General features: G+C 47.3%; 2 protein-coding genes across 2 annotated transcripts; both read right to left on the bottom strand.

The window, feature by feature from the left end:
- Nucleotides 1-9,165: 9,165 nt before the first annotated feature.
- On the bottom strand, nucleotides 9,166-12,524 carry PSV08DRAFT_389069 (glycoside hydrolase). Its single transcript, XM_066093494.1, has 5 exons — nucleotides 12,313-12,524; nucleotides 11,865-12,254; nucleotides 11,612-11,817; nucleotides 10,805-11,560; nucleotides 9,166-10,757 (listed from the first exon to the last, which is right to left on the bottom strand). The coding sequence occupies exons 1-5, from the start codon at nucleotides 12,374-12,376 to the stop codon at nucleotides 9,429-9,431; spliced, it is 2,745 nt and encodes a 914-aa protein (XP_065949381.1). The 5' UTR covers nucleotides 12,377-12,524; the 3' UTR covers nucleotides 9,166-9,428.
- Nucleotides 12,525-13,509: 985 nt separating this feature from the next.
- PSV08DRAFT_389066 (uncharacterized protein) lies at nucleotides 13,510-15,675 on the bottom strand (the record flags this gene model as incomplete). The annotated part of the gene is made up of 4 exons (XM_014217007.1): nucleotides 13,510-14,080; nucleotides 14,148-14,806; nucleotides 14,859-15,542; nucleotides 15,592-15,675. 4 exons carry the CDS (start codon nucleotides 15,673-15,675, stop codon nucleotides 13,510-13,512), a joined length of 1,998 nt encoding a protein of 665 aa, XP_014072482.1.
- Nucleotides 15,676-24,998: the final 9,323 nt, after the last annotated feature.

Here is a 24,998-nt window from a genome sequence, read left to right as displayed (position 1 = left end):
GTTAAAGAAGTTAAGAATTTATAGAAAATTAGTAATTAGTAGAAGTACTTAGTTATATAGTAAGGATAGCTTAAGAGCTATAATACTTAGGAACCTAAAGAAAATTTAATAAACTATAAGTTACTAGTATATAATTTCTACTAGAAATAACTAAAGAAATAAAAGTTAACTTTAGAGTAAAGTAATTAGACTCTATAGAGAGAGAAAGAGGAAAAAAATAGTTAAAAAAAGAATTAAAAGGATTAGCTTATAACTAGCTTAAATTAGCTAATAGTTTAGATAGTAGTAGTTTAATAATAGAAGAGCTTATACCTCTAGGGGCTAAGCTTCTCTTAGCCTACTTCTTTATATAATCTTAGATAGTAATTATTATAAGATTATAACGCGTAAAGGTACGTTTTTTATTCTTTACTTCTAGAAGCTTATAATAAGTACGCGTAGTAGCCTCTTTAATAAGAGTAAGTTCTAGCTCTATACACTCTTACTTAACTTAAATTTCTTTCTACTCTTTCTTAGAAATAAATAAACTATACTTAGTACTAAGATATACCTAGTATAATAGCTAGAGAACATCTTAATAAAGTAATATATCTTCTTCTCCTTATAGCGCTTATAATAAAAATCTATTTTAATACTCTTCTCTTTAGCTTATAAAGTATAAGTATACTTTTATTTAATTAAAGTTTAAGTATAAAGGGTACGTTATTTTTAAACCTTAGGTATAGTTAAGAAGGCTAAAGTTAGAAAAAGAATAGATATAATAACTTAGGGCCTACTAACCTTATATATAACTAATAATTTAATATATAGTATAGTAAAATAATAATCTAGAGTATTAGAATAATACGCTTAAGAGAGGGGATAATATTATAAGTAATAAGAAGAATTCTCTTCTTAATAAAGAGATAGAAGGTAAGGAGCCTATAGAATATCTATATTAGAAGGTAATAATTAACGTAGGGTATAGATTACGTAACTTAGTATCTTACTAAGATAGAATATCTAAAGATACTAGGTCCTCTAGAGATGCTAGAATATCTAAAGATACTAACGATATTTAAGATACTAGTAGCTTAGCTAGATGCTAAGACTAAAGTAATAAGGATATAAGGATAGATAGATTTTATTATTTACTCTTATTATAGTTAACTTAAATTATACTTTCTTACTAGTATCTTTACTTAATAAGATTGTTACCTGTTAGTCTATAGTAATATAGATTAAGTTATCTAACCTTTTATTACCTTTCTATCTAAGTATACTACTCTACTATCTTGCTAAATAAACTGTTACAAGTAACAGCAGGAAGGATCCTCTCCCTGGGTCTGACGACGAATGGTTGGGAAACCACTGAGGATCCCAACGGGCAGAATGATCATCGCGGGGCGAAGATCACGTGACTGGCATCTCGCCAAGAGGTGACATCTCGCCAAGAAGGCAGATGCCACGGCATCTGGAGATGCCAGGACATCTCGGACATCTGCAAGATGTTGGACATTTCGCAGATGCCACAGATGTCAGGACTGACAGCAATGAGGATATAAGGATGGATGGATTTCATTATTTACTCTCGTTGTGGTCAACTCAAATTGTACTTTCTTACTAGTTACTCAACTTCACAAGATTGATACTTGTTAGTCTATTCGATATAGATTAGGAATTGTCAACCTATTGTTACTTTCTATCCAAGCACGCCCACTCCACTGTATCGCCAGACAAATACCTCACGGCGCTCTTCACACCATCTCACTCGCCCTAACGCGGATCGAGCTTAGAGAAGTATCAGCACCAAACCCCGTGTAACACTTTGACCACCCACGGATTCAGTGGACTTAGGAAGATTAACATTAGGACGCCCGATTAAGACTTACGATGTCTCACAACCACTCTCAGTCACAGGCTAGTGCCGGTGGACCAGTTCAAGGTCCCGGACCGATGCCTAACCCAGCAATCGACGACGAGATGTTGACTCCCAGCGACGATGAGGAGGAGACAATGGATAACCCTAGGCAAATGGTTCATAGTCTTAGGCGACAGGCCGAGATCCATGCACGGCAGATGGCCGAGATGCAAGCGATGATCAATCAGCTCACGAGCCAGCTGATGGCCACACCAAACGAAAAGCCTATCCAGAAACCCAAGATGGCAACCCCAGACAAATACGATGGTAACCGCGAAGGGTTACGAACGTTCCTCACCAACATTGAGTTATACTGCGGATACCACGAGGTACCTAACGATGCAGAAAAGATACTCATGGCCAACTCTCACCTAAAAGGAAAAGCAGCCAGTTGGATGCAACCCTACGTGGAGGATTTTCTATTGGACATCAACAACAAGGGAACTAAGGACGAGACGCGTACCTTATTCAGCAGTTGGGCCAACTTCAAGGAGGAAATGGGACGCATCTTTGGGGAGGTAGACGCGGAAAGCCAGGCGGAGAAAGCGATATCTCGCCTGAGGCAGACCAAAGCAGTTTCGGCCTATACGGCGGAGTTCAAGCAACTACAAGCGCGAATTAATTGGGACGATTCGGCACTCCGGACGGTATACGAAGCAGGTCTGAAGGAAAACATCAAGGACGAACTTGTACACTACGACAAGCCAAAGGATTTGTACTCGTTGATCGAGTTGGCAACAAGAATCGACACGCGATTATGGGAACGGAAGGAAGCCCAGAGAGGATATCGACCAGGGCCACCCTTTGCCAACACCCGAAGGTATCGGAGCAACAAGGATCACGACGGAGACACGTACATGACCGGCAAAGTACAAGACAAGTCTAAGGATAAGAACAAGACCCGAGGAAAGTTTAACGACGGTCTTTCCAAGGAAGAACGCCAGAAGCGTTACGACAGTAAGGCATGCCTCCGCTGCGGCGAAGTAGGACACTTCCGCAGGGACTGCCCGAAGAACGAAGTCAAGCAAGGAGCGGTCAAGATCGGGATGCTACGGATAGCAACACCCTACCCGACCGAGGAGCCAGACGAAACCCTCAGCGATTTAGACTTATACGACGAGGCAAGACAGGCCGATTATGAGGCCTTCCTCAGCAAGACATACGAAGAAGTCATGGAGGAGGAATTCGAAATGGTGAAAGAGGCACTCGGACTCAAAGACTTCAAGTGGGACGAACCACTACCAACGGATTGGCAGGTTGAAGGGGCAGAAGTATTACGCCGCCTAAGAGACCAACAGTGCTGGATTTGTGGAAATACCAGGCACCAAGCCAACGATTGCGATATCGAAGGACGAATCACAATCACGGGACCCCGAGCAGAGGAGATCGCCTGCAGGGCTGCCCAGGAACAACCCAGATTCAAGGAATCTGATGACGAGGAGACGCCTCGGACGTTCAAGGAACGAATGGAGCAACACGAGCGCCTACGTTGGGTTGACTGCCCAAGACAGTGCGATTACCACTTGAGGAAGCGAGAGGAAACCAGGAACAACGAGGACGATTGCTGCCACATCAACTTATGGCATAACGAGTGTCGAGTACAACATTGTCAGATGCACCAGCCAGGAGAAAAGGAAGCTCACGAAGAGCTATGCTGGACCAATTGTACGACCAATTGCCAGTTCCACAGGGAACAACGACGGAATGCTCGAAAGGTAGACGACTACTACCATAGCACGATATCCGCCGAGGAATGCAATGCGAAGAACTGCAGGATGCACAGAGCTGCAAGACCAAGAGTCACGACGACTAGGGTACCTAGGCAGGGTCAGGAAAGGTCCAACAAAGAAAAGAGCCACGAACGACTCTTATGGACGCATTGCAGGAAGGGATGCGCCTTCCACCGACAACAGTTTGAGGATGCTCGAGGAGTAAACGATTATCTCCATAGCACCCTGTCAGCAAACATCTGTGAGGCAGACGGATGCCCGATTCACAGAATGCAGAAGCCGGGACCAACGAGGAAGGTTGCGAAGGATAATATACCGCACCAGAATACCCATTGGAGCTTCTGTTACGACGATCAGTGTACAGTACACTATGCCGCCAAGGAAGGCGAAGGCTACTTTCCTAAACAGAGGAAAGGTAAGCAGACAAAAAACTAGGATGCCGCCAGGGACAGGGTCACGCTGGTGAAGGCAGTCCTAAAACGACCCTCAAGGAGGTACGCGAACTGGGAGCGCAGGATTTGCGGCTGCAGGCTACGGTACTTATAGATGGACACGAGGTGACGGCGCTCATAGACAGTGGGGCCGCACGAACCGTTATCTCACCCCGAGTGGTGGAGAAGAACAACATACCCTATCGGACCAAGAAGGTGCCGATGCGAGTGGTATTAGCCGACGATAGTCCCACGACATACGGGAACGGCTGGATTCGACTTGAGACCGAGGCCGTATCGTTACGCCTGGCTGGTCAAGAAAGCCGAACGAAGATTAGTATTATGGATCTTGGTGAGACCGAGATGATAATTGGCTACGACTGGTTGTTAGAACACAACCCTGCCATCGACTGGCAAAAGAAATCGATACACAGCCGAGAACCTGTGCACAAGGTTGCTGGTGTACGACGAGAAACACGCCCGACGGATCAACGCGCAAACCCAGATGGGAGATTCGGTGTGATTTCGCCGCATAAGATCGCGAGAATCTATGCGAAGGACCCTCAGAGAGTAGGAGTCATCTGGATACGGCAGGTCGCGACCACGAAGGAAGGACCGGTACCACAGGTTGCGTCCGTTCATGACGAACCACTGCTGGCGGTTCCAGCAGAATACCGAACATCAGAGTTCAAGGAACTGTTCGAGGAAAACGAAGCAACAGACTTAGCAGAACACCAGGATTGGGATCACGAGATCATCCTGGAGGAAGGAGCAAAGTTGAGCCCAGGAGGAATGTACCCTATAGCGCCCGAGCACGATGCTGAGCTGCGGGATTACCTCCAGAAGAACTTGAAGAAGGGATTTATCCGACCAGGATCAGGCCCGATGGCCTCGCCTATATTGTTCGTAAAGAAGCCTAACGGGAAGTGGCGACTGTGTGTCGACTTCAGAAGGTTGAACAGCGTTACTCGGAAGAATCGATATCCCTTACCACTGATTACAGAGCTCATGGATCGACTCCAAGGAGCTAAGTGGTTCACGAAGTTCGACGTTCGGGAAGGATTTTACCGAATCAGGATCAAAGAAGGTCACGAGTGGATGACGGCGTTTAAGACGAAGTATGGACTGTTCGAGTATACGGTTATGCCATTCGGGTTGACGAATGCGCCGGCAACCTTTCAATCAGTCATCAACAACGCGCTCCACGAATACCTCGGAATCTTTGTTACCGCGTATCTGGACGATGTACTAGTGTACTCCAGCGGCACACGCGAAGAACATGTCGAGCATGTTAAGAAGGTTTTACGGAAGCTTAAGGAATACAAGCTATACCTTCAACCAGGAAAGTGTGAGTTTCACACGCAGGAAACGGAGTTCCTCGGATTTATCATCTCAACCGAAGGAGTGAAAATGAACCCAAAGAAGATACAGACTGTACAGGAATGGCCAAAACCCAAAACAGTCAAGGATGTTCAATCCTTCTTAGGATTTGCGAACTATTATCGAAAGTTCATCAAAGATTACTCGAAGATCACGACACCCCTTACGGAGATAACGAAGAAGGAAATAGGTTTCAAATGGGAACAGGAACATCAGGAGGCTTTTGAACGAATCAAGCAGATATTCCTAGAGGCGCCAGTACTCGAGATGTATAACCCTCAACGACCCACCAGAGTCGAGACCGACGCGTCTGACTACGCACTCGGAGCTGTATTGTCACAGCAGTGCACGGATAAGAAATGGAGACCGGTGTTCTACCATTCACGGAAGTTCTCAGGAGCAGAACTCAACTACGACGTTCACGATAAGGAACTACTTGGAGTAGTCGATGCCTTTGAACAATGGGAGGTGTACCTATTAGGACTCCCCGACACGATCGAGGTTTTTACCGATCACCAGAACTTGACAAGTTTCATGACAACGAAGAAACTCAACCGACGACAAGTACGATGGGCAGAGACGCTGGCCCAGTTCGACTTCAAAATCACCCACAGGGCCGGAACGCTCAACGGAGCAGCGGATGCCCTTAGTCGACGAAGCGACTTACGAGAAGAAGGTCATAAGGAACCCCACGAAGCAATGCTGAGGCAGATGCCCGACGGCAGTCTGAAGTACAATCAGCCGGAACTAGCTAAGATAGCAACCACGGTGGTTCACCAAGTAATGACGCTTCAGCAGCAGTGGCAAGAGAAAGCCAATAGCTGGCAGTTCGAGCCCGAGAGCTCCGATGGACTGTTACAAGACGAACAGGAGTACCGATGTATGGTTTCGAAGGATCGAACATACATACCCCCACACATGAGACCGGATCTCATCAAGGAACTGCATGAGTCCCCCGAGTATGGACATGCAGGAATCGAAGAAATGGTTAGACGACTGTCTAAGGTGTTCGCCATACCACGTATGCGTACGAAGGTGCAGGAAATACTAGGCAACTGTTTGGCATGTCACCAGAACAAGCCCAAGAGGCATAAGCCCTACGGCCTGTTGCAACCCTTACAGCCACCATCTAGACCATGGACAAGCGTAACGATGGACTTCATAGTGAAGCTCCCGAGATCGTTAGAACCAGGATCAGCTCGATTTTGCGACACAATACTAGTAATCGTGGACCGATTGACTAAAGCAGCAAAGTTTGTGCCAACGGAAGAGACTATTACGGCAGAAGAATGCGCGTACGAAGTCCAGAAAGCACTAGTGTCAGAGCACGGGATACCTGAAGAATTCATTACGGACAGAGACAAGCTGTTCACGTCCTTGTACTGGACAACATTCCTGGCAAAATTAGGTGTGAAGAAGAAGCTTTCGACGAGCTTCCACCCAGAAACAGATGGCCAGACGGAACGAACGAATCAGACATTGGAGCAGTATCTGCGGATGTACGTCAACAAGTTACAGGACAACTGGGTTGAGTACTTGCCGGCAGCGCAACTGGCTTACAATAGCACGAAATCCGCAACAACAAGGCAGTCACCACACTATGCGAACTACGGATATGAGCCGGTAGCTCATCGAGATCCAAAAGACATTGAAAGTATCGCCGATAATGCAAACGAGAAAGCACGCCTTTTGCGAGAATTGCACGAAGAACTGAGCAAGCGTATCGCTCAGAGGAACCTCACGACATCCAAAGCAGCGAACAGGCTAAGGATCGAGGGACCGACCTTTAAGGAAGGGGACAAAGTTTTCCTGTCAAGACAGAACTTGAAAACTAAAAGACCATGCAAGAAACTGGACAATCTCCGAGTAGGACCATTCGAGATCCTAGAGAAAATAGGGCCGGTAAACTACAAACTACGGCTACCACCAGGCATGAAAGTACACCCCATATTCCACAAGAAGCTTTTGGAACCAGCACCCCAAGACGCCGAACTAGCAGAAGACATCGAACTCGAGAACGACGAGTATATGGTCGAAGCAGTCAAGGACCTACGGAAAATCGGTCGTCAGTGGAAATACTTGGTCAAGTGGCAAGGATGGCCAGATAGCCAGAACACTTGGGAACCAGAAGAAAATTTGACGAACTGCAAGGAATTGATACGAGCATATCACAGGCAGCATCCAGAGAGGAGAGGGCCGGGCCCTCAAGGGAAAGGAAGTAATCAAGGGACAAAGGATCGAAAGAATCAGCCTGTAACCCGCCCAGATCAGCCGACGGCCCGGATAGCGATGGTTCGACAACAGGAAGGCCCGTACCAGGGGCAGAGTTCCCCTCGGCCTGCTCTTTCGCACGATCTTGAACAGCGATTATTGCAAGATCACGACGCGCAAAAGCACGCTCCTTACTCTTCACCTCCAAAAGTTCACGACGCAAACGAGACGCCTCCGCAGCAGCCAGAGCCTGACGCTCTTCAGCTTGAGCCACCTCTAACTCTTTCTGCTCACGCTCTCGCTGAACTTGCTCCCACTCTTCCTCGGAAACAAACAAACTACACTCAGCACCAACCGAGATACACCCAGCACAACGCCCGGAAGACGTTTCCACGAAGCAGCGAAGCTTCTTCTCTTCACAGCGTTTACAACGGAAATTCATTTCTAAACCCTCTTGTTCCACCCGCGCAGCACGAGCGCGCTTCTGTTCAGTCGAAGTTTGGGTACGGGGAGCACGGGACTTTTGGACCTTGGGCATGGTTAGGCAGGCTGGAGTCAGGAAGGAACGGTTACAATGGCCCGGGGCCTACCGACCTTATATGCAGCCGACGCTTCAACACGCGGCACGGGAAAACGATAACCCAGGGTATCGAGACGATAGCCCTAAAGGGGGAGGTAATGTTACAAGTAACAGCAGGAAGGATCCTCTCCCTGGGTCTGACGACGAATGGTTGGGAAACCACTGAGGATCCCAACGGGCAGAATGATCATCGCGGGGCGAAGATCACGTGACTGGCATCTCGCCAAGAGGTGACATCTCGCCAAGAAGGCAGATGCCACGGCATCTGGAGATGCCAGGACATCTCGGACATCTGCAAGATGTTGGACATTTCGCAGATGCCACAGATGTCAGGACTGACAGCAATGAGGATATAAGGATGGATGGATTTCATTATTTACTCTCGTTGTGGTCAACTCAAATTGTACTTTCTTACTAGTTACTCAACTTCACAAGATTGATACTTGTTAGTCTATTCGATATAGATTAGGAATTGTCAACCTATTGTTACTTTCTATCCAAGCACGCCCACTCCACTGTATCGCCAGACAAATACCTCACGGCGCTCTTCACACCATCTCACTCGCCCTAACGCGGATCGAGCTTAGAGAAGTATCAGCACCAAACCCCGTGTAACATAAACTTCACGGAACACTAACGTAAGGCTTATTAGCTATAGTGGCGGACCTGACTAGAGTAGTATAGACTCAAACCCCGTGTAACACCTATGTAAACCTGCAGGATTAAGGATAGGCTAAGGATTAATAAAAGTATAGTTAGACTAGAGTACGAGAAGATCAGCTATGTGTTTCTAACTATTTTCTAGCTTCTGGTGTCATGGCGAGCACTGGGTTAATAAGGATGCGCGAGTCCTTGTCTGCTATAAAAGTGGTTATATGTGAATTCGACGTGGGAAATGCAAAATTACTTTTAAGTAGTACCGTAGTAGAGTTGGTTAGGGAGTATATTAAAGTCCAATCTGGAGAGCGGCTTTGGCCTTAAATGTAATCCCCAATGTTAAATCCGTTGTTACTCAGTACCCACGCTTGGACAAATTTGTAGCCAGCTGTGAATATCTTCTCCATGCTCACTGACTTTTCCCAATCATAAAACAGCTCATATTCTCTAACCATTTCGATCTCGACCTCTGAGCGAGTAGGAGAGAGACAAAGCTATCACAGTTCATACTGCAAGCCATCTTATTCCAGCGGTTACAATCACAGCCATGCCGATAGAGACCAAGGCCGCTCACCAACATCCCATCTTGTAGGCTCCTCACCCATGTAGAAAACAAGCTCGCCTCCCTGTGCAATCTCTTTATGCTTCAGCCAAGCTCGGTCGAGCTCTTCCCCATTCCAAGTGACTTTTTGCGGGTAATAGCTCGTGCTCGACATATTGCGCGCCAACACGGTCAAGAAAGTCTCTACCGATGTTTCGCTGAAGAGTGAGATATTTAGCGACGAGAAGCGTGGGGCAGAGAGGAGATAAAGTGGTTGACCGGGCACAGGGTAAATCCCAACAAGATTGAAGATCAGCCAGCTGGGTAGCGCGCCACCGTCAATGTTTCCCGGGTACCCATTGTGCGCGTCGCTGTAGAAGGCGTCAACCGTCGCTCGTGTCTGATTGACTGTCTTCCAATGCATCCCAGGGATATAGTTATAGAGAAACGGCGTCGCGAATGACGGTTCATTGCCAGGGTTGAAGAGGGCGGAGCCGGCATCGTTATTCGCGCCAACTGATGTACCGAAACCTGGGACGAAACTGGCGTCCAGTCGAAGAACTAGAGCCTCATCGCCGCCCATTAGATCAATTACTTTGGCCATGTCGTGCGGGGCGACACTGAATGCAGTCTCCCAAACCTTAGCCTCGTATATGTCAGCGTCCCATCCGCAAGTTCCGCAACCCAATGGGTCATAGGCAGTGAAGTTCCACGTGCCGTCCGCGTTTCTAGCGCCTGGAAAGCCTGTGAATGTCCCAATGCCATCAAGGGATGTGTTCGCCGTTGGATTCCATTGGTTCTGCCACCAGCTCGCTCGATCGCGCATGCGATCGACCATTTCTTGAGGCTTGTCAAGTCCTTGCGCCATACTGTAGATTGCGAAATCGTTCTGCGGGTACTCGACGCCACGAGAGATGCTGCGGGTATGATTGCGCGTGATGAAGCCGAGTGAGAGATAGTCATCCAATGCTCCTCTTCCTTCCTTGGTGGCCCCGTCAAATGCTACCGGATCAACATTGCGCCCAGGCATTGCACTTGCATCTTTCATCACCGCTCTGTAGGCTTCCTGCCAATCGATTGTACCGTCGAGCTCGCCGCGACCTGTCTCACCGTTCAATGCACGAATGCTTTTTACGAAAGCATCGGCTAAGACGATGTCTGCGTGCGTGCCACCTTGAACCCGGCCATTCCAGTTCGCCGCACGGCCAGCGGGTAGGTAGCCCTCTTCGGTGAAAATTGAGATAAGCCCAGATAGAACGCGGGAGTACGTTTTTGTGAAGATTAGGTGATACAAGGGTAACAGGGTCCGGTACGTGTCCCACAGTGTCTGTCACAATCAGTTTCTACAGTGTTGTCAGCGAGCGGTGAACTTACGTAGTGGTCGTCATAGTATGGTTTAGACTCATTTGACTCCCACACAGGGTTTTCACCCGTTTTGTCGGTTGGCATCAGACCTGTCTGATACAGGGCCGAATACAACATCCGCTTCAGCGTCGCATTGTTGCTTGTCGCGTCGCCATCGTTTCCGATTCGTATCTTGCTTAGCACCTTAGCCTCCCATTCTTGCCTTGCTTGCTCTACTACGTTCTCGAAAGATTTTGTATAAGGAAGCTCGTTTTCCACGTGCGAACATGCCTGGGCAGCACTAATGTACGAGATGCCCAGTCTGGCTTCAAGGGTAAGGGTACCGTTCACTCGTGCCTCTGTTGGCGACCAGCTGAACAGAGCACCAAGGCCCATTCCGCTCCCAGCGTAGGATAGTACATCAGGATATCCCCTTGGGACCGGCCGAGTTGTCGGTGGCGAAAAAGGGTTGTATTGCCAGCTAAAGGTACTAGTACCAGAGGCGATACCCGAGTGCCCTCCCTGTACATAGTCTGACGTTGGGGTTAACATGGAGTCTGCAGGGACACTGAAGTTCCCGCAAAAGTGGATCGTGTGAGAATCGGGCTGTGGCCAGCCGCCCGTGTAGGATGCAGAGCCATGGTATGACGGCAACGCGTTGGAAGAAGACGGAACATGCAGCTCCCCGCGCAGGAACTTTTGCGAGTAAGCCATTGAAGAGTAGGCTGGAAGTACATGTGTGAGGTCTACAAGTACGTGCGCATCGTTTCCATTGATTGTGCCGGCCTTTGGCATCATTGAATCACCACGAAAGGTAGATGAACGGTTCGAAAGCACTTCCAGTTGAGGGAATGTATATCGCATGAATCCTGTGTGATTGCCAGAAGTAATTTCGATCTTGACTCCATTTTGTAGAGTCGTAGTGAATAGACCAACAGTCGCATATTCTGAGTCAAGACTACGATTTTGAGCATAGGTCATATTGTCGGCGAGGTTGACGGAGGCTAGATTACCAAGGAGAGGCATCTGCGATATCAAGCCGTCTACATAATCTCAGTGCTGGTAGCTAATTGGGAAGCAGGGAACTGACACGTTGGTACTCCCCCAGATCCGCTAACGTGGGTCATGCTTACAGCCGTCACGTTGCCCAAAGGTGTGTATCCAGCATTGGCGTCCACTGCACTACCATTTGGAAGTCCGATGAAGCTCGTGTCGATTCCAGGCTTTGCCATCGCCCACGGTAGACTAGCACCAGGGAACGAATTTCCGCCTGCGATCGCGGAACCAGCGCGTGGACCGACAGTACCGATCAAAGGGTCTACGAACGACCACAACGGCTCCTGAGAACTACTGTCCCCTGAAGCCGCCAGAACAAGGCATTTAGATTCAATGCTTGTCCCCAGGAAAAGGAAAAGGAGGAGGAGGCGCGATAGACAAGGCTGCTGTGGACTAGCTATTCCAGATAGCATCGACGCACAAACTGTAGTTGCGCTCGCGTTAGGCAAGGGCGGCAGTTGGCAATTGTGACTTGTATATACCTGACGATGTACGCTGACAGCAGATCTCCGTCGCCGGCTCTTCCCGATGCGACGGCAAGACCATTGCGGTGTCTTGCGTTTGTGCTTGCGAAAGAGGATCCAAAGCTTGAAACTATTCTTTTCCTTAAACTAGAGTACTTTCCTTTCGATCACTTCAAGTTACTATAGTTATAGAGAGTTTAAGACAATGTTTTACCAAGTGAATTTGCAGGATGAAGGTGGTGTCAACTTTGGCCAAAATAAAGCAGCGGCTTATGTAGTCAGCGTAAGCACAGCTTACTCGTATTTACCCATAAAGACTATTTTAGAGCAAAGTTAATTCTAAACTCGGCAAAGGAAAAACTTTGGAGCGGAAAGACGCGGGATACCGCGGGAATGGAATTTTATTGTATAGCAGGGTAGATATTACTAGAGGTACAAAGTCGCTGAACTATTACTCCTGTTAGCTTTTACGCTGAGACGAACTTGTTATCGCCTAACGTGAACTTCGCAACCTTAGTCGTTTACGATTGCTCGTAGAACAGACTATTGTTCAGAGGTAGTTCCCGTCTATGAAAATTGGATTGCTACTCTACACGGTTGGTAACATACTTTTTCTATCATGACAGCGAGGTTTATTGAGCTGAGGCCACGATCGCTCTAGCGATATGTTACTAAGAGCAATCTTAGTCTCAATGGCGTAGCCCATCACAACTACATTGAAATTAACATTGATTCTAGGAGAATGTGGTATCCCATGTTGTTATCTTAGCCAGGGCGACCAACTTGCCGACTGCAAGGCGTCCCGACCGAATCATCATGTCAATGCAGCAGCATATTACTCAGGCAGTCATCGACGTCGCCTATGTACGAACCCTTTCACTGGGAAGCCTCTAGTGTCTTGCTTACAGCATGTAAGTCATTATGTTAATGTCCAAAAAGCTCTTACTAATATAGCTATAAAAATAGGTTCCATGCACTGGATTTCAAGGCATAATTGCGTGATATGATCATGAATATGAAATACAAGAGCTACAGAAGGTGTAATAGGTGTAAGCAATGTCGGTCTCAGATAGAAATTATGCCGCTTGCAGGTGAATGTAGGTCGCTGCCTTTTTCGAGCTATGAAGTGTTTCCAGCCGCAGGGAGAAAGGTCATCCAATGAGTTCTTCGAAAATACAAAATCCGTGTATAGATGCATTCCCTACTTAGACTCTATCAAACTTTCGTCGCCGATTCCATGTCTTTGAATTGTTGTACCAAGCTTGCAAGTACTGCTTTACTCGGCTCTTCATCCATTCTCACAATAGGAAGTGGCCAGTTCAGTAGTTCATGCTGGGGCAGCGAAGGCCGTTCAATGTCTGGCACCAAACTCACACAGGTACTCAACAACTGTAGATCCTCAGGTTCTAACATACCTCCCAGCGCAAGACACATCAGATTCGCAAGGTAAAAATTATCTGCCTGGTCTCTGAGTGCTTTTCCACATAGGACCAGTGTTGAGCGAAGCTCTTCTCGCTTTGCCTGTGGCGAATCGTCAGACGCCGGTATGGTTGTTTTAAGAACTTTAGCAGCCCTATTAGCCAATACCATTGCGTACATCATGAGGTGACCATCAAAGGTTTTAAAGCTATGCCGCAAATAGTACAGTCGAAAAGCTGTTTCAAATTGGGCTTCTGCCAATCTCACAATGTTTGTAGGGGATCTGGTTGAATCAATGGTGCTAGCGACATCAGTGGCACCAATGTAGGGCTCGAAGAGTGAGATGACAATATTGCAGTATTCCAAACTAAAGAGGAAATCAGTTATGAATCTTGAATAGTGAACATTGTATACGGTCTGGATAGTCAACCTACTGTATCAGGAATTGCGAGATGGTGAATATCTGCTGCGATGTGTACGGTGCGGGAAGCTTTTGATACCAAGCCTCCAACCTATCATGATAATAGCGTGCCCGTTCAAGTGAAAAGTGAGAGGAGGAACCTAACAAATCAGTAGCGATATCGCCTTTAATGACATTCAGATCACATCTTAACTTCATGTTGTGACCTAGATGTATGGGAATAAGAACACCGCTTTGCGGATACTGCAACCAAGTTTCGCCATACCAGTCTGGCTCAGCAGTAGGATTGGGTAGCGGGTCTACAGGAGGTCGCTCAAGATGCGGCGGCTTGTGGAAGTAGTAGTACCCAAGTTCAACTTGGAACCACCAAACACTCCAAGCTGTCCAAACTCGAGCCCGTTTTTCTTTTGGACAACATATGCTGGCTGACGATTGGAAGATTCCGAGCTCCTCACCGATAGTGATAGCTTGGAGCATATATCTCCACCCCAACTTGTCTATCCCGGTGTTACTCATGATAGTTGACATGGTATATGCGGCTTGGATTGTTGTGAGACAGGGCTTTCTCACGCTTTCGAGCTCCCACAGCATTCTTGATTCTGCCAAGAATTTGTATAGCAAACTTTCAGGCATCCAAAAGTTGCCCCGATTTGGAAGTCGCTGGTAACTTGACTGCAGAGTATTGTTGAGTGTACAATCGCTAAAATGAATGAGGTGTACTTACACATGCCGCAGCAAGTACAACGTTGACCAAAAGTGAAGAGCAATGGTTGGCACATCCAGAAGCCAAGTCTTCGAGAAATAGGTCTTTAGGGAAAGGTAAAAACACATTGTAAGTAGACAGCAGATATTGGCTTAAAAGCTCTCTCAACAGCTTGTTGTCGGATGTGACAGAAGTCCACTTTGAGATGTCAACATCGGAGAGCAGAGGCTCCGCGATTTTAGCTGCATGATAGGGCTTCGTGTATGCATCGGAATCCCACATTTTATTCAGTCGATGATCAGTAATAGTCTGGAAATGCTGGGTACCCTTCCAGGTCGTGGCGAAAATGATGGATTCTAAGTAGGAATTGCCTGAAACGATGAGAGATGATGGCATATTCGAAAGGTACGGGAATTCGTATCGCCTTCGGGTTTCTGGAGCAACAGAGAGCTGGATAAGGAGGTCGCCTGTTTGTATCTGACGCAAGAGGGAAGTAGGATCTTCTTCTGTGCGCAACCGACCCAACAGCTTTGTAGCATCATCGCTGGGCAGAGTTCTGAGCAAATCGATCAACTCCTCGTAGGTCGTCTTCCTCATACGTAACTCGCTGTATCTCTGGGTAGCGACACGTGACTCGGTCTCACCATAATAGCAATCGATTGCGCGCATAATACACGACGCACACTTCGGGCGATTCCCATCACACTAAAGTACTTGAGCAAGGACTGGGAACAAGCTAGAAGGTGCATGTTACCTTTTTTTTCTTTGCTCTGCAGGCTTCACAGGCAGTGGAAGTGCGAATTTTCTTAGGGGGTGGTTCTGTTGTCTGCCGTTGCATACAAGCAACAGCGGGCAGCAAAGGACGTAAGGAGGGCCGACGAGTACCAGACGATTCACCCTGCATGATTCGGTCAGGCCTGTTCAGCTAGTTAAACCTTAAAATATTTCTAGCTGCACTATAAGCTGGGATTGAGCTAGATGTTTTGATGTGCACGTCGTAGGTACAAGCGTTGAGCTTGAACAAAGTGTCCGCTAGTGGATGACGAAACAAATATACTGGATGTGGTCAGTGCGTGCAACAGTTCAGCCGATGCAACACCCCACTAAAATAGGCGCGTACTAAAAAATAAAGCTTTTAACTACTACTAACTAAAACATCTACTAGATAAATAATATTAATAATTATATCTATAAAGATAGATGTCATTTTCTATTCACTCTGCTCTAAGATATAAGAGCTTACTGTCAGGGAGGGCTCCTAGCGGAGCCGAGCATGCAGCTACACGCGCCTACCACGCTGCCAAAAAGGCAGGCACAAGACAACAAAGCTCCATTGTTGTCTGCGTAGCTAATAATTAAGCTAACGTTTAGAGCGTACTGTGACACTTTCTTTATATATATATATGAGTAATTTTATATAGTAAATAAGCCTAAGTAAATAAAACAAAAAAGCAATCTATTTAAGATTTAAAAAAAGTAACTATAGATGATCTCTAGTGTTACACGGGGTTGGGTGCTAATACTTCTCTAAGCTCGATCCGGGTTAGGGCGAGTGAGATGGTGTGAAAAGCTCCGTGAGAGTTGTCTGGCGATTCGTAGTGGAAAAGAGTTATGGATGTAACCGGGGTTTGACAACGCTAATCTATTCGATAGACTAACATGTAACTATCTTGTGAAGTAACAATACTAGTAAGAAAGTACAATTTGAGTTGACCACAACGAGAGTAATAATGAAATCCATCCATCCTTATATCCTCATTGCTTCCAGTCCTGCCATCACTGCCATCACGACTTTTCCTTGGCTTGGCCTGATGTCCTGATGGCTGCCATCAAAGGATTGCTGCCGTCACATACTAGCGCCTGATGGTTGTCTTGGCGTGATGTCAATCACGTGATCTTCGCCCCGCGATGATCATTACCTTCTGACGTGGACGTCCTTAGGCTTTCAGCCATCTCGTCACTTGTCAAGGAGAGAATCCTTCTTGTTACTTGTTACTTGTAACATTACCTCCCCTCTTAGGGCTATCGTCCCGATACCCTGGAATATCGTTTTCCCGTGCCGCGTGTTGAGACGCCGGCTGCATATAAGGTCAGAGCCCGTCCACTCGTTGTAGCCGTCTCTGCCTCGTAGCCTTCCTAACCATGCCCAAGGTCCAATCTTCTCGCCGTGTTCGTGCCCAGGACTCAACTTCCGAGCGTCGCGCTCGTGCTGACCGTGTAAAAGAGCAGGGGAACGAAATGACTTTTCGTTGTAAGCGCTGTGAAGAGAAGAACCTTCGTTGTTTCGTGGATACCGCCACTGGGCGTTGTGCTGGCTGTATTTCTGTTGCTGCTGCGTGCAGTCTTTTCGTGTCCGAGGAGGAATGGGAGAAGGTTCATGCCGAAAAGCGCAAAAAGCGATTGGAGATTGCGCGTGCTGAGGAGCGTCAGGCTCTGGCCGCTGCTGAGGCCTCTCGTGCGGCTGCAGAAACTTCTCGTCTTCGTCGTGAGCTTCTGGAGACCGAGGCACGAGAGCAAGAGTTTGCTGATCGGGATCTTGCCATCTTGAACCTTCAGGATCGGGCGAAAGAGCAGGCCGAGGGGAACTCTGCCCCTGGTACGGGCCTTCCTGTTGTCGAACCACCGCTATCCGAACCATCGGCTGATCTGGGCTGGTTACAGGCTGACTCCTTCGATCCTTCCTTTGATTATTCCTTCCTCTTCGAGGGGCTTCCCCTCGCTTCTCCGGGTGCTTCCGGTGGTATTCACGTACCAGTGACTTGCAGTTCGTCAGGTTTCCTTCAGGTTCCCAGGTGTTATGGCTATCCGGCCATCCTTGCCACTTGACCAAGTACTTCCACTGACTACCGATTTTCCGCAGGTCCCTAATTTCTTCGACCTCGTACTCGTCGTCTTCGAGCTCTATGTCCGTTGCTAGCTCGGCATCTGGAGGTGCTGGTTCCAGGAGTTTCTTGTGAAAGACAGGGTGGATTCGCATGCCTTGTGGGAGTTTCAACTTGTAGTTTACTTTTCCTATTTCCTCTAGGATCTCGAATGGTCCTACTCGGAGGTTGTCCAATTTTCTGCATGGTCGTTTAGTTTTCAGGTTTTGTCGTGACAGGAAAACTTTGTCCCCCTTCTTAAAGGTTGGTCCCTCAATCCTTAGTTTATTCGCTGCTTTGGATGTCGTGAGGTTCCGTTGAGCTATGTTCTTGCTCAATTCTTCGTGCAGTTCTCGCATAAGCTTCGCCTTGTCGTCTGCTCCTACCGCGATACTTTCAATGTCCTTCGGATCTCGATGAGCAACCGGCTCATATCCGTAGTTCGCGTAGTGCGGCGAATGCTTTATTATTATTATTATTATTGATTAACGTCCTGTCTCAGCTGGTAGGCTATATAAGACGTGCAGGCTATGCCTACAGGTAACTACGTAGTGCTATCAATTTGGTGTAGGTGGGGGAGGGGGCTATCTAAATCGAGGTGAGGCTCGTGGCCTAGTGTGGAGGAGGGTAGTAGGAGGTCTTGCGGGTGAGAGGAGAGGTAAGTTGGGTGTAGGGCGAAGGCACCTAGTGTAGGTGTTGTCCTAGTTGTCGAGGTTTCCTTTATACCAGGCCTGCGTTGCAGCCCTAGTTTCCTTAATAAAGGCAATAGTAGCCTGTACGCCTACTGTAGTATCTAGTAAGAAAGCTAGCGATAGGGGGTCCTTTGTAGTTTCTTGCATCTTCTTCCTAGCCTCCTTGTATAGCGTGCAGCTAAGGAGGATATGTGCAGGGTCTTGAGTAGCTCGATAGTTGCAGGGGCAAACTTTAGAGTCTACTTTTCCTCGCTTGAATAGGAAGTCTCGTAGATAGCAGTGACCTAACTTAAGCTGATAGAAGGCGCTAGAGGCTTCTCTACTAGTAGGAGGAGTAGCAATCTGCTTTCTAGTCTTCCACTTGTACCTTGCGGCGTAAGTAGTAGGATTTAGAGTAATAGCTTTTCTCCTGTATTGTCCTAGATAGCTAAGCCACTCTCGCTCGCCTAGCTGCTTTATTCGTGTGCCTATTACAGCTAGGCTCGTCCTGCTAGAGCTAGGATCTAGCTTTGTCGCCTCCTTTGCTAGCGCGTCTGCTCTCTCGTTTCCTATAACGCCCTGGTGTCCTGGTACCCACTGTATGGTAGGTAATATGCCTTTTTCTTGTAGCTTTTCTGCTGCTATAGTGCATCTAAGTTGCCACTCTTGCCCTGGGTAGTCAGAAGCAGTCTTTAGTCTGAATATTGCAGCCTGGTTATCTGCATATACTCTAACTTCAAGGTAGTCGTCTGCTAGGTCAAAAGCTTTCTCTAGGCCTAGGGTAATACCCTCTAGTTCTCCGTTGTAGACTAGCTGGTTGTATCCTATATTAACCTTTTCATAAGCTATGAGACTAGCTCCTTTGTAGAAAGCTACTCCTACTCCTATACCCTTGCCTTCCTTTGTAGCTGAGGCGTCTGAGTAGATCGAGAGGAGATATTCGTCTTCTAGAAGCTCCTTGTGGTGCTTTGCTTCGATTTCCTTTGACTTCTTAGATATATTAGTCTTGTAGGGCATTGTAGAGCTCCAGGGCATAGAGGCGTAGTGCTTGATCTCCTCACTATCGTCCGATAGAGCTGTTGAGATAGATCTAGTAATACGCTCTAGCTGCTTTCCTTGATTACTAGTAATAGCAATATTAAGAGGGTGGCTAGGAGCTAGCTTTCTTGCTCTAAAGGCGTATTGTCGTAGGGCGTTGTTAAGTCTAACTCTAGGAGGACATAGAGCTGCTTCTACCTCGCTAGGTATGGCAGGTGAGGTTCTGAAGGATCCTAGGATCTTTCTACAGGCTTGGTTCTGCAGCTTCTGTCTCTGGTTAAGCGCTGTCTGCTGCTCCCTCCAGAAGATTTGGCAGCCATAGTCAGCTACGCTGGTGATGCAGGCTAGGTAGAGCTGTCGTACTGCTCTAGGAGAGAGGCCTTTGTTTGAGTTAGCTAGCCTGCTAAGGCGGTGGAAGGCTGCGCTAGCCTGCTGGTTTCTAATAAGGCTGTGGTGCTTGAATTTGAGGCTGCAGTCAAAGTAGACACCTAGCCATCTAACTAGCTCCTTAGACTGTACTATCTCCTGATTAGGTAGAGTAAGTACTCTAGCTTGATCCTTTCTTGATCTTGTCCAGTTTACTAGTTCAGTCTTTGAGCTATCGAATTGGATGGCTGACTCCTCTGCTAGTCTAAAGAGATTCTGAATCTCCTTTTCTAGTAGCTTGATATTCTTCCTTACTGACGTAGATGATATTGAGATCTGGAGGTCGTCTATATAGGAGGAGGAGTAGATATTCGCATTAGTCTGAATTGCATTGAATAGTGGTTTTGAGTAGATCAGAAATAGGATGGGCGAGGCAGGGCTTCCTTGAGGGGTTCCTGTCGAGATTACCTGCGGCTCCTCAGTCTGTCCGTCAAAGGACAGCTGCAGTATTCTGTCCTCTAAAAAGGACTTTGTCCAGGCTAGTAGGCAGCAGGGGAGGCCTTGATCTTTCATGACTTCAAGAAGCTTGTTTTTTGAGACGTGATCGAAGGCTCCTTTGATATCAAGAAAGATAGTAGTAGTAGTCTTCTACTTTCTTTTCTGCTGCTGTATGTTGTTGTAGAAGAGTAGCGCAGCGTCGATAGCGGATTTCTTTAGTCTTCCTCCTAGTTGAGAGGGGTGGAGTAGATCTGTTGTTTCCGCTAGTGCACCTAGTCTCCTAGCTACTAGTCTCTCTAGTACTTTGCCTAGGCAGTTTAGGAGTGAGATAACTCTATAGGCCTTAGGGATCGAGTAGTCAGGCTTGTTTGGCTTTCTTAAGATGACTCCCTTTGCTTTTCTCCAGCACCTTGGGTGGTAGCCTAGGTTGAATAGAGTAGAGTATATCCTAAATAGAGCTTCTGGCTGCGCTGAGTAGACCTTTTGGATCACCTCCTGGCTGATCAGATCAGGCCCTGGTGAGGTGGCTTTCACCTTACAGCAGGCAAAGGAGAGTTCGTCCTCTGTCAGGGCAGGCCAGGTCCATCTGCTGTCTCCCCTGTAGATGTGGAAGGAGGGGGTCGCTGTCGTAGGAGGCGGAGGAAAGAGATCCTCTCTAAAAGCCTTACATTTCTTAGTGAAGGATTCCTTGCCTTTAATAGCAGGTATTCGAGTACTAAGGTTATCTTTAGTATATGCTAGCGCTTTAAAGATCTCCTTAGGTGAGTCTTTTTGGAGGAAAGCCTCCCAGTGGCTCTGTTTAGCTCGTTGAATAGCTTTTAGGTATCTATTTTTTGTACGTAGATACTCTCGTTTCCACTGGTAGAGGGAGCTATTATTTTCCTTTGCTGCCTCCTTCTTGTAGGCTCTATAGGCTCTACTTAGGTCTCGCTTATGGCTATCTAGCTCGCTAGTCCACCAGGGCTTCGTCTTTGGCTTTTGGTTGACTAGTGGAGTTGACTTTTCTAGCGCTTTCTGTATAGCTCTCGTAAGATCTTCTCCTAGCTCGTCTAGCTTAGTTTCTAGTAGGATATTTTGTCCTAGGATAAGCTTTCTTGAGGTGTAGTTCGAGCAAGGAGGTAGTGTTGATAGGCGCTTCTCTAGATCTAGGACTTTGATCTCCTGTCCTAGCGTCTCCTTGAAAGTCGTCCAGTCCGTTCGTTTCGTATTATACTGTTTTGGCAGGCTGGCTGGCTGGCTAGGTAGCTGGCTAGTAGTATAGATACTAAATAGAATAGCGTGGTGGTCAGAACCTACTTCAGGTATAGTCTGCCAGTCCAGGATACTAGCAGCTGTATTGCTGGTTGCAAAAGTAAGGTCTAATACGCTTTCTTGCCGCATATGAGATCTCAAGAAAGTGCCTGCCCCTGGAGTATTTAGTAGAGTGAGATCTTGAGTATCTATCCACTCTACTAGTTCCTCTGCTTGTGTGCTAGGGCTGCGCTCCTCTAGGCTCCACCTAGGATGGTGGGTGTTGAAGTCTCCTAGGATAATTGACTGAGGCTGTAGGATCTCCTGCAGGAGGCGCCTCTGAATTGTCGTCTTATTTAGCCCTTCTTGGAGGCTTTTTTCGTTATAAATATTATAGATATAGAGGCTAGAAGTAGAGGCTAGTACTTTGATAGCTAGGAAATCGTTATCGTCGCTAATAAAGGGATTAACCTCTCCTTTTAGGTCTTTTCTAATATAGAATAGTACTCTAGGCCTTAAGGAGGTATCCTTAGGGGTAGGTAGTATCTGAGTAAAGTCCTGGTGAGCGGTAGATCTAGTGTTTTCGTACGAGGATCCCTTAGGTAACCAGGGCTCCTGTACTGCGACGATCCTGGCGTCTACTTTAATAGCTAGGTCTAGGGCGCTCTCAGTAGCAGGGCTATTCCTATTAACATTTATTTGTAGGACTTTTAACATTCTAGTTAGAAGAGGTAGTCCTAGATATCCTAGCTTGTAGGATATCACATTCGTGGCTATTAGCTGCGTGAGGTTTGCTACAATTAACACACTTAAATATAGTGTGTACGCAGGCTTTGCCTTTAGTAGGGCAGGACTTGCATCTGTGTAGACTAGTGTGGTGAGCCTCACCACAAATCTGACAGGCTACTCTAGTGCACCTAGCCTCAAGGTGGCCAAAGCCTTGGCATTTAGAGCACTGCTTTAAGTTGTTAATAACTCGTAGCTTCTCTGCTCTTAGGCTCTCTCCTAGGATATAGAGCTTTCCTCTTATAGCCTTGAGGGCCTCCTCTTCAGTCGCAAAGGCGACGCAGGCGGAGCCATAGCTTTGCTGCCCTCTCTTAGACTCAGGAGTGAGCCAGAAGGGAGTGCCTACTACTTTAAGGCCTTTGTTAAAGGTCTCAATCTCCTCCTTGATTACCTCTAGGCCGTGGTTAGTAGGTAGCCTATGGACGACTATTTTAAACCACGAGGTAATTGGCTGCGCTACCTTAAAGGCTACTAGATCCTTCCAGATACCCTGGTTTTCCAGCAGGTAGTTGGCTGTAAAAGCAGGCGTGGTAGTGACTACCTTATTCCCTTTTGAGGATAGCGTGACTGAGGCGACTACGGGCGATTGCACCCCTCCTTTCAAGGTGAAGGCTTGGTTGAAGGCATTTCTTAGCCTAAGGGCGTCAAAGGCAGCAGGGCCTCCTTGGTTGACTAGGACGAGCTGCCTCTCCTTTAGGCTAGGCTTAGCCTTTTGAGGTGCCTTCTTCTGCATAGTAGTCCACTGTTGCTCCTTGTTTGCAGCTGCAATGGCAGCGTACGATATAGGCTGCGTAAGAGCAGCTGTCTGTCTATCACCCTGCTGGTTTGGTTGTGCAGGAATAGGCTTTTCAAGGCGTCGAACTTTGTCTCTAAGCTCCTTTGAGACATTTGAGAGAGAGGAGATCTGATCTCCTAGGATTGCTGAGTTCTTCTTACTAACTCTACCTGTCTCAGTATAGTCTCTGAAGACTTCTACTAGGTCTAGTAGACTAGTCTGCTGGGTAGGGTTGTTTTCAGCTAGATTAGCTGCTTGGATTACTAGGTTCCTAGCTATCTCAAGAGCCTCTTCTACTGTCGTTGCCTTAGGTGTCCTATTCTGGCTAGAGAAAGGGTTCCTTAGTGTCGAGCCTATAAAAGGAGAGAAGTTGCTCCTAGTACGTCTATGAGTGCGAGTCTTCTCTGGTGAGAAGTTTGCTTGTCTTTTATTTGGTGGTAGAATAGGTATTTCAAATATATTAGAGGTTTCTAGATTTTGAGTGGGGGTAGCAGGCTGCGTAGCTTCCATTTCTATCTCGTTCTGGATCTGTCCTTCTAGCTCTGCTATCTCCTGCCTTATCCTTGGTAGCTCGACGTCGATAGTATCGCTGTCTGGCGGCATCTTGCTTAGTAATCGGCGTGGTCTGTGTGTTCTGTCAGAAGTGAGACGTGTCCAAACGTGTCTACTTTTGAAGGCCTCTAGCTCTACAGCGCGTAGGCTGCACGTTTTAATAGTGGTTGTAATCGATTTCTTAGGGTTTATTTGTATATATTTGACTGATATTACACCTATTCTAGAAAACTCGAAGTTGGTGTCATGCTGAACGGCGAATGCTTTGTCGTTGCGGATTTCGTGCTGTTGTAGGCCAGTTGCGCTGTCGGTAGCAATTCTACCCAGTTGTCCTGCAATTTGTTGGCGTACGTTCGTAGGTATTGCTCTAATGTCTGGTTCGTTCTTTCCGTCTGGCCGTCTGTTTCCGGGTGAAAGCTCGTTGAAAGTTTCTTCTTAACACCTAACTTTGCCAAGAACGTGCTCCAGTATTTAGACGTAAACAGTTTATCACGATCGGTGATGAACTCTTCAGGTATCCCATGCTCTGATACGAGTGCTTTGGTGACTTCGTACGCGCATTCGTCTGCCGTAATAGTCTCTTCCGTAGGCACAAATTTTGCTGCTTTAGTCAATCGGTCCACGATTACTAGTATTGTGTCGCAAAATCGAGCTGATCCTGGTTCTAACGATCTCGGGAGCTTCACTATGAAGTCCATCGTTACGCTTGTCCATGGTCTAGATGGTGGCTGTAAGGGTTGCAACAGGCCGTAGGGCTTATGCCTCTTGGGCTTGTTCTGGTGACATGCCAAACAGTTGCCTAGTATTTCCTGCACCTTCGTACGCATACGTGGTATGGCGAACACCTTAGACAGTCGTCTAACCATTTCTTCGATTCCTGCATGTCCATACTCGGGGGACTCATGCAGTTCCTTGATGAGATCCGGTCTCATGTGTGGGGGTATGTATGTTCGATCCTTCGAAACCATACATCGGTACTCCTGTTCGTCTTGTAACAGTCCATCGGAGCTCTCGGGCTCGAACTGCCAGCTATTGGCTTTCTCTTGCCACTGCTGCTGAAGCGTCATTACTTGGTGAACCACCGTGGTTGCTATCTTAGCTAGTTCCGGCTGATTGTACTTCAGACTGCCGTCGGGCATCTGCCTCAGCATTGCTTCGTGGGGTTCCTTATGACCTTCTTCTCGTAAGTCGCTTCGTCGACTAAGGGCATCCGCTGCTCCGTTGAGCGTTCCGGCCCTGTGGGTGATTTTGAAGTCGAACTGGGCCAGCGTCTCTGCCCATCGTACTTGTCGTCGGTTGAGTTTCTTCGTTGTCATGAAACTTGTCAAGTTCTGGTGATCGGTAAAAACCTCGATCGTGTCGGGGAGTCCTAATAGGTACACCT

The sequence above is a fragment of the Bipolaris maydis genome (genome assembly GCF_028858645.1).
Source record: "Bipolaris maydis strain C4 unplaced genomic scaffold PSV08scaffold_5, whole genome shotgun sequence".
In the NCBI taxonomy this organism is placed as follows: Eukaryota; Fungi; Ascomycota; class Dothideomycetes; order Pleosporales; family Pleosporaceae; genus Bipolaris; species Bipolaris maydis.
The sequence above is the reverse complement of the archived record's forward strand: the minus strand, read 5'-3'. Positions and strand labels throughout refer to the sequence as shown.

Bases quoted from the DNA above. Each gene is read 5' to 3' on its own strand.
- PSV08DRAFT_389069 (XM_066093494.1), bottom strand. From the start codon at position 12,376: ATGGTCTTGCCGTCGCATCGGGAAGAGCCGGCGACGGAGATCTGCTGT. The intron at 12,255-12,312 runs GTATATACAAGT...GCGCAACTACAG, and splicing joins CTGTCAGCGTACATCGTCAG to TTTGTGCGTCGATGCTATCT. The intron at 10,758-10,804 runs GTAAGTTCACCG...TGATTGTGACAG, and splicing joins CATACTATGACGACCACTAC to ACACTGTGGGACACGTACCG.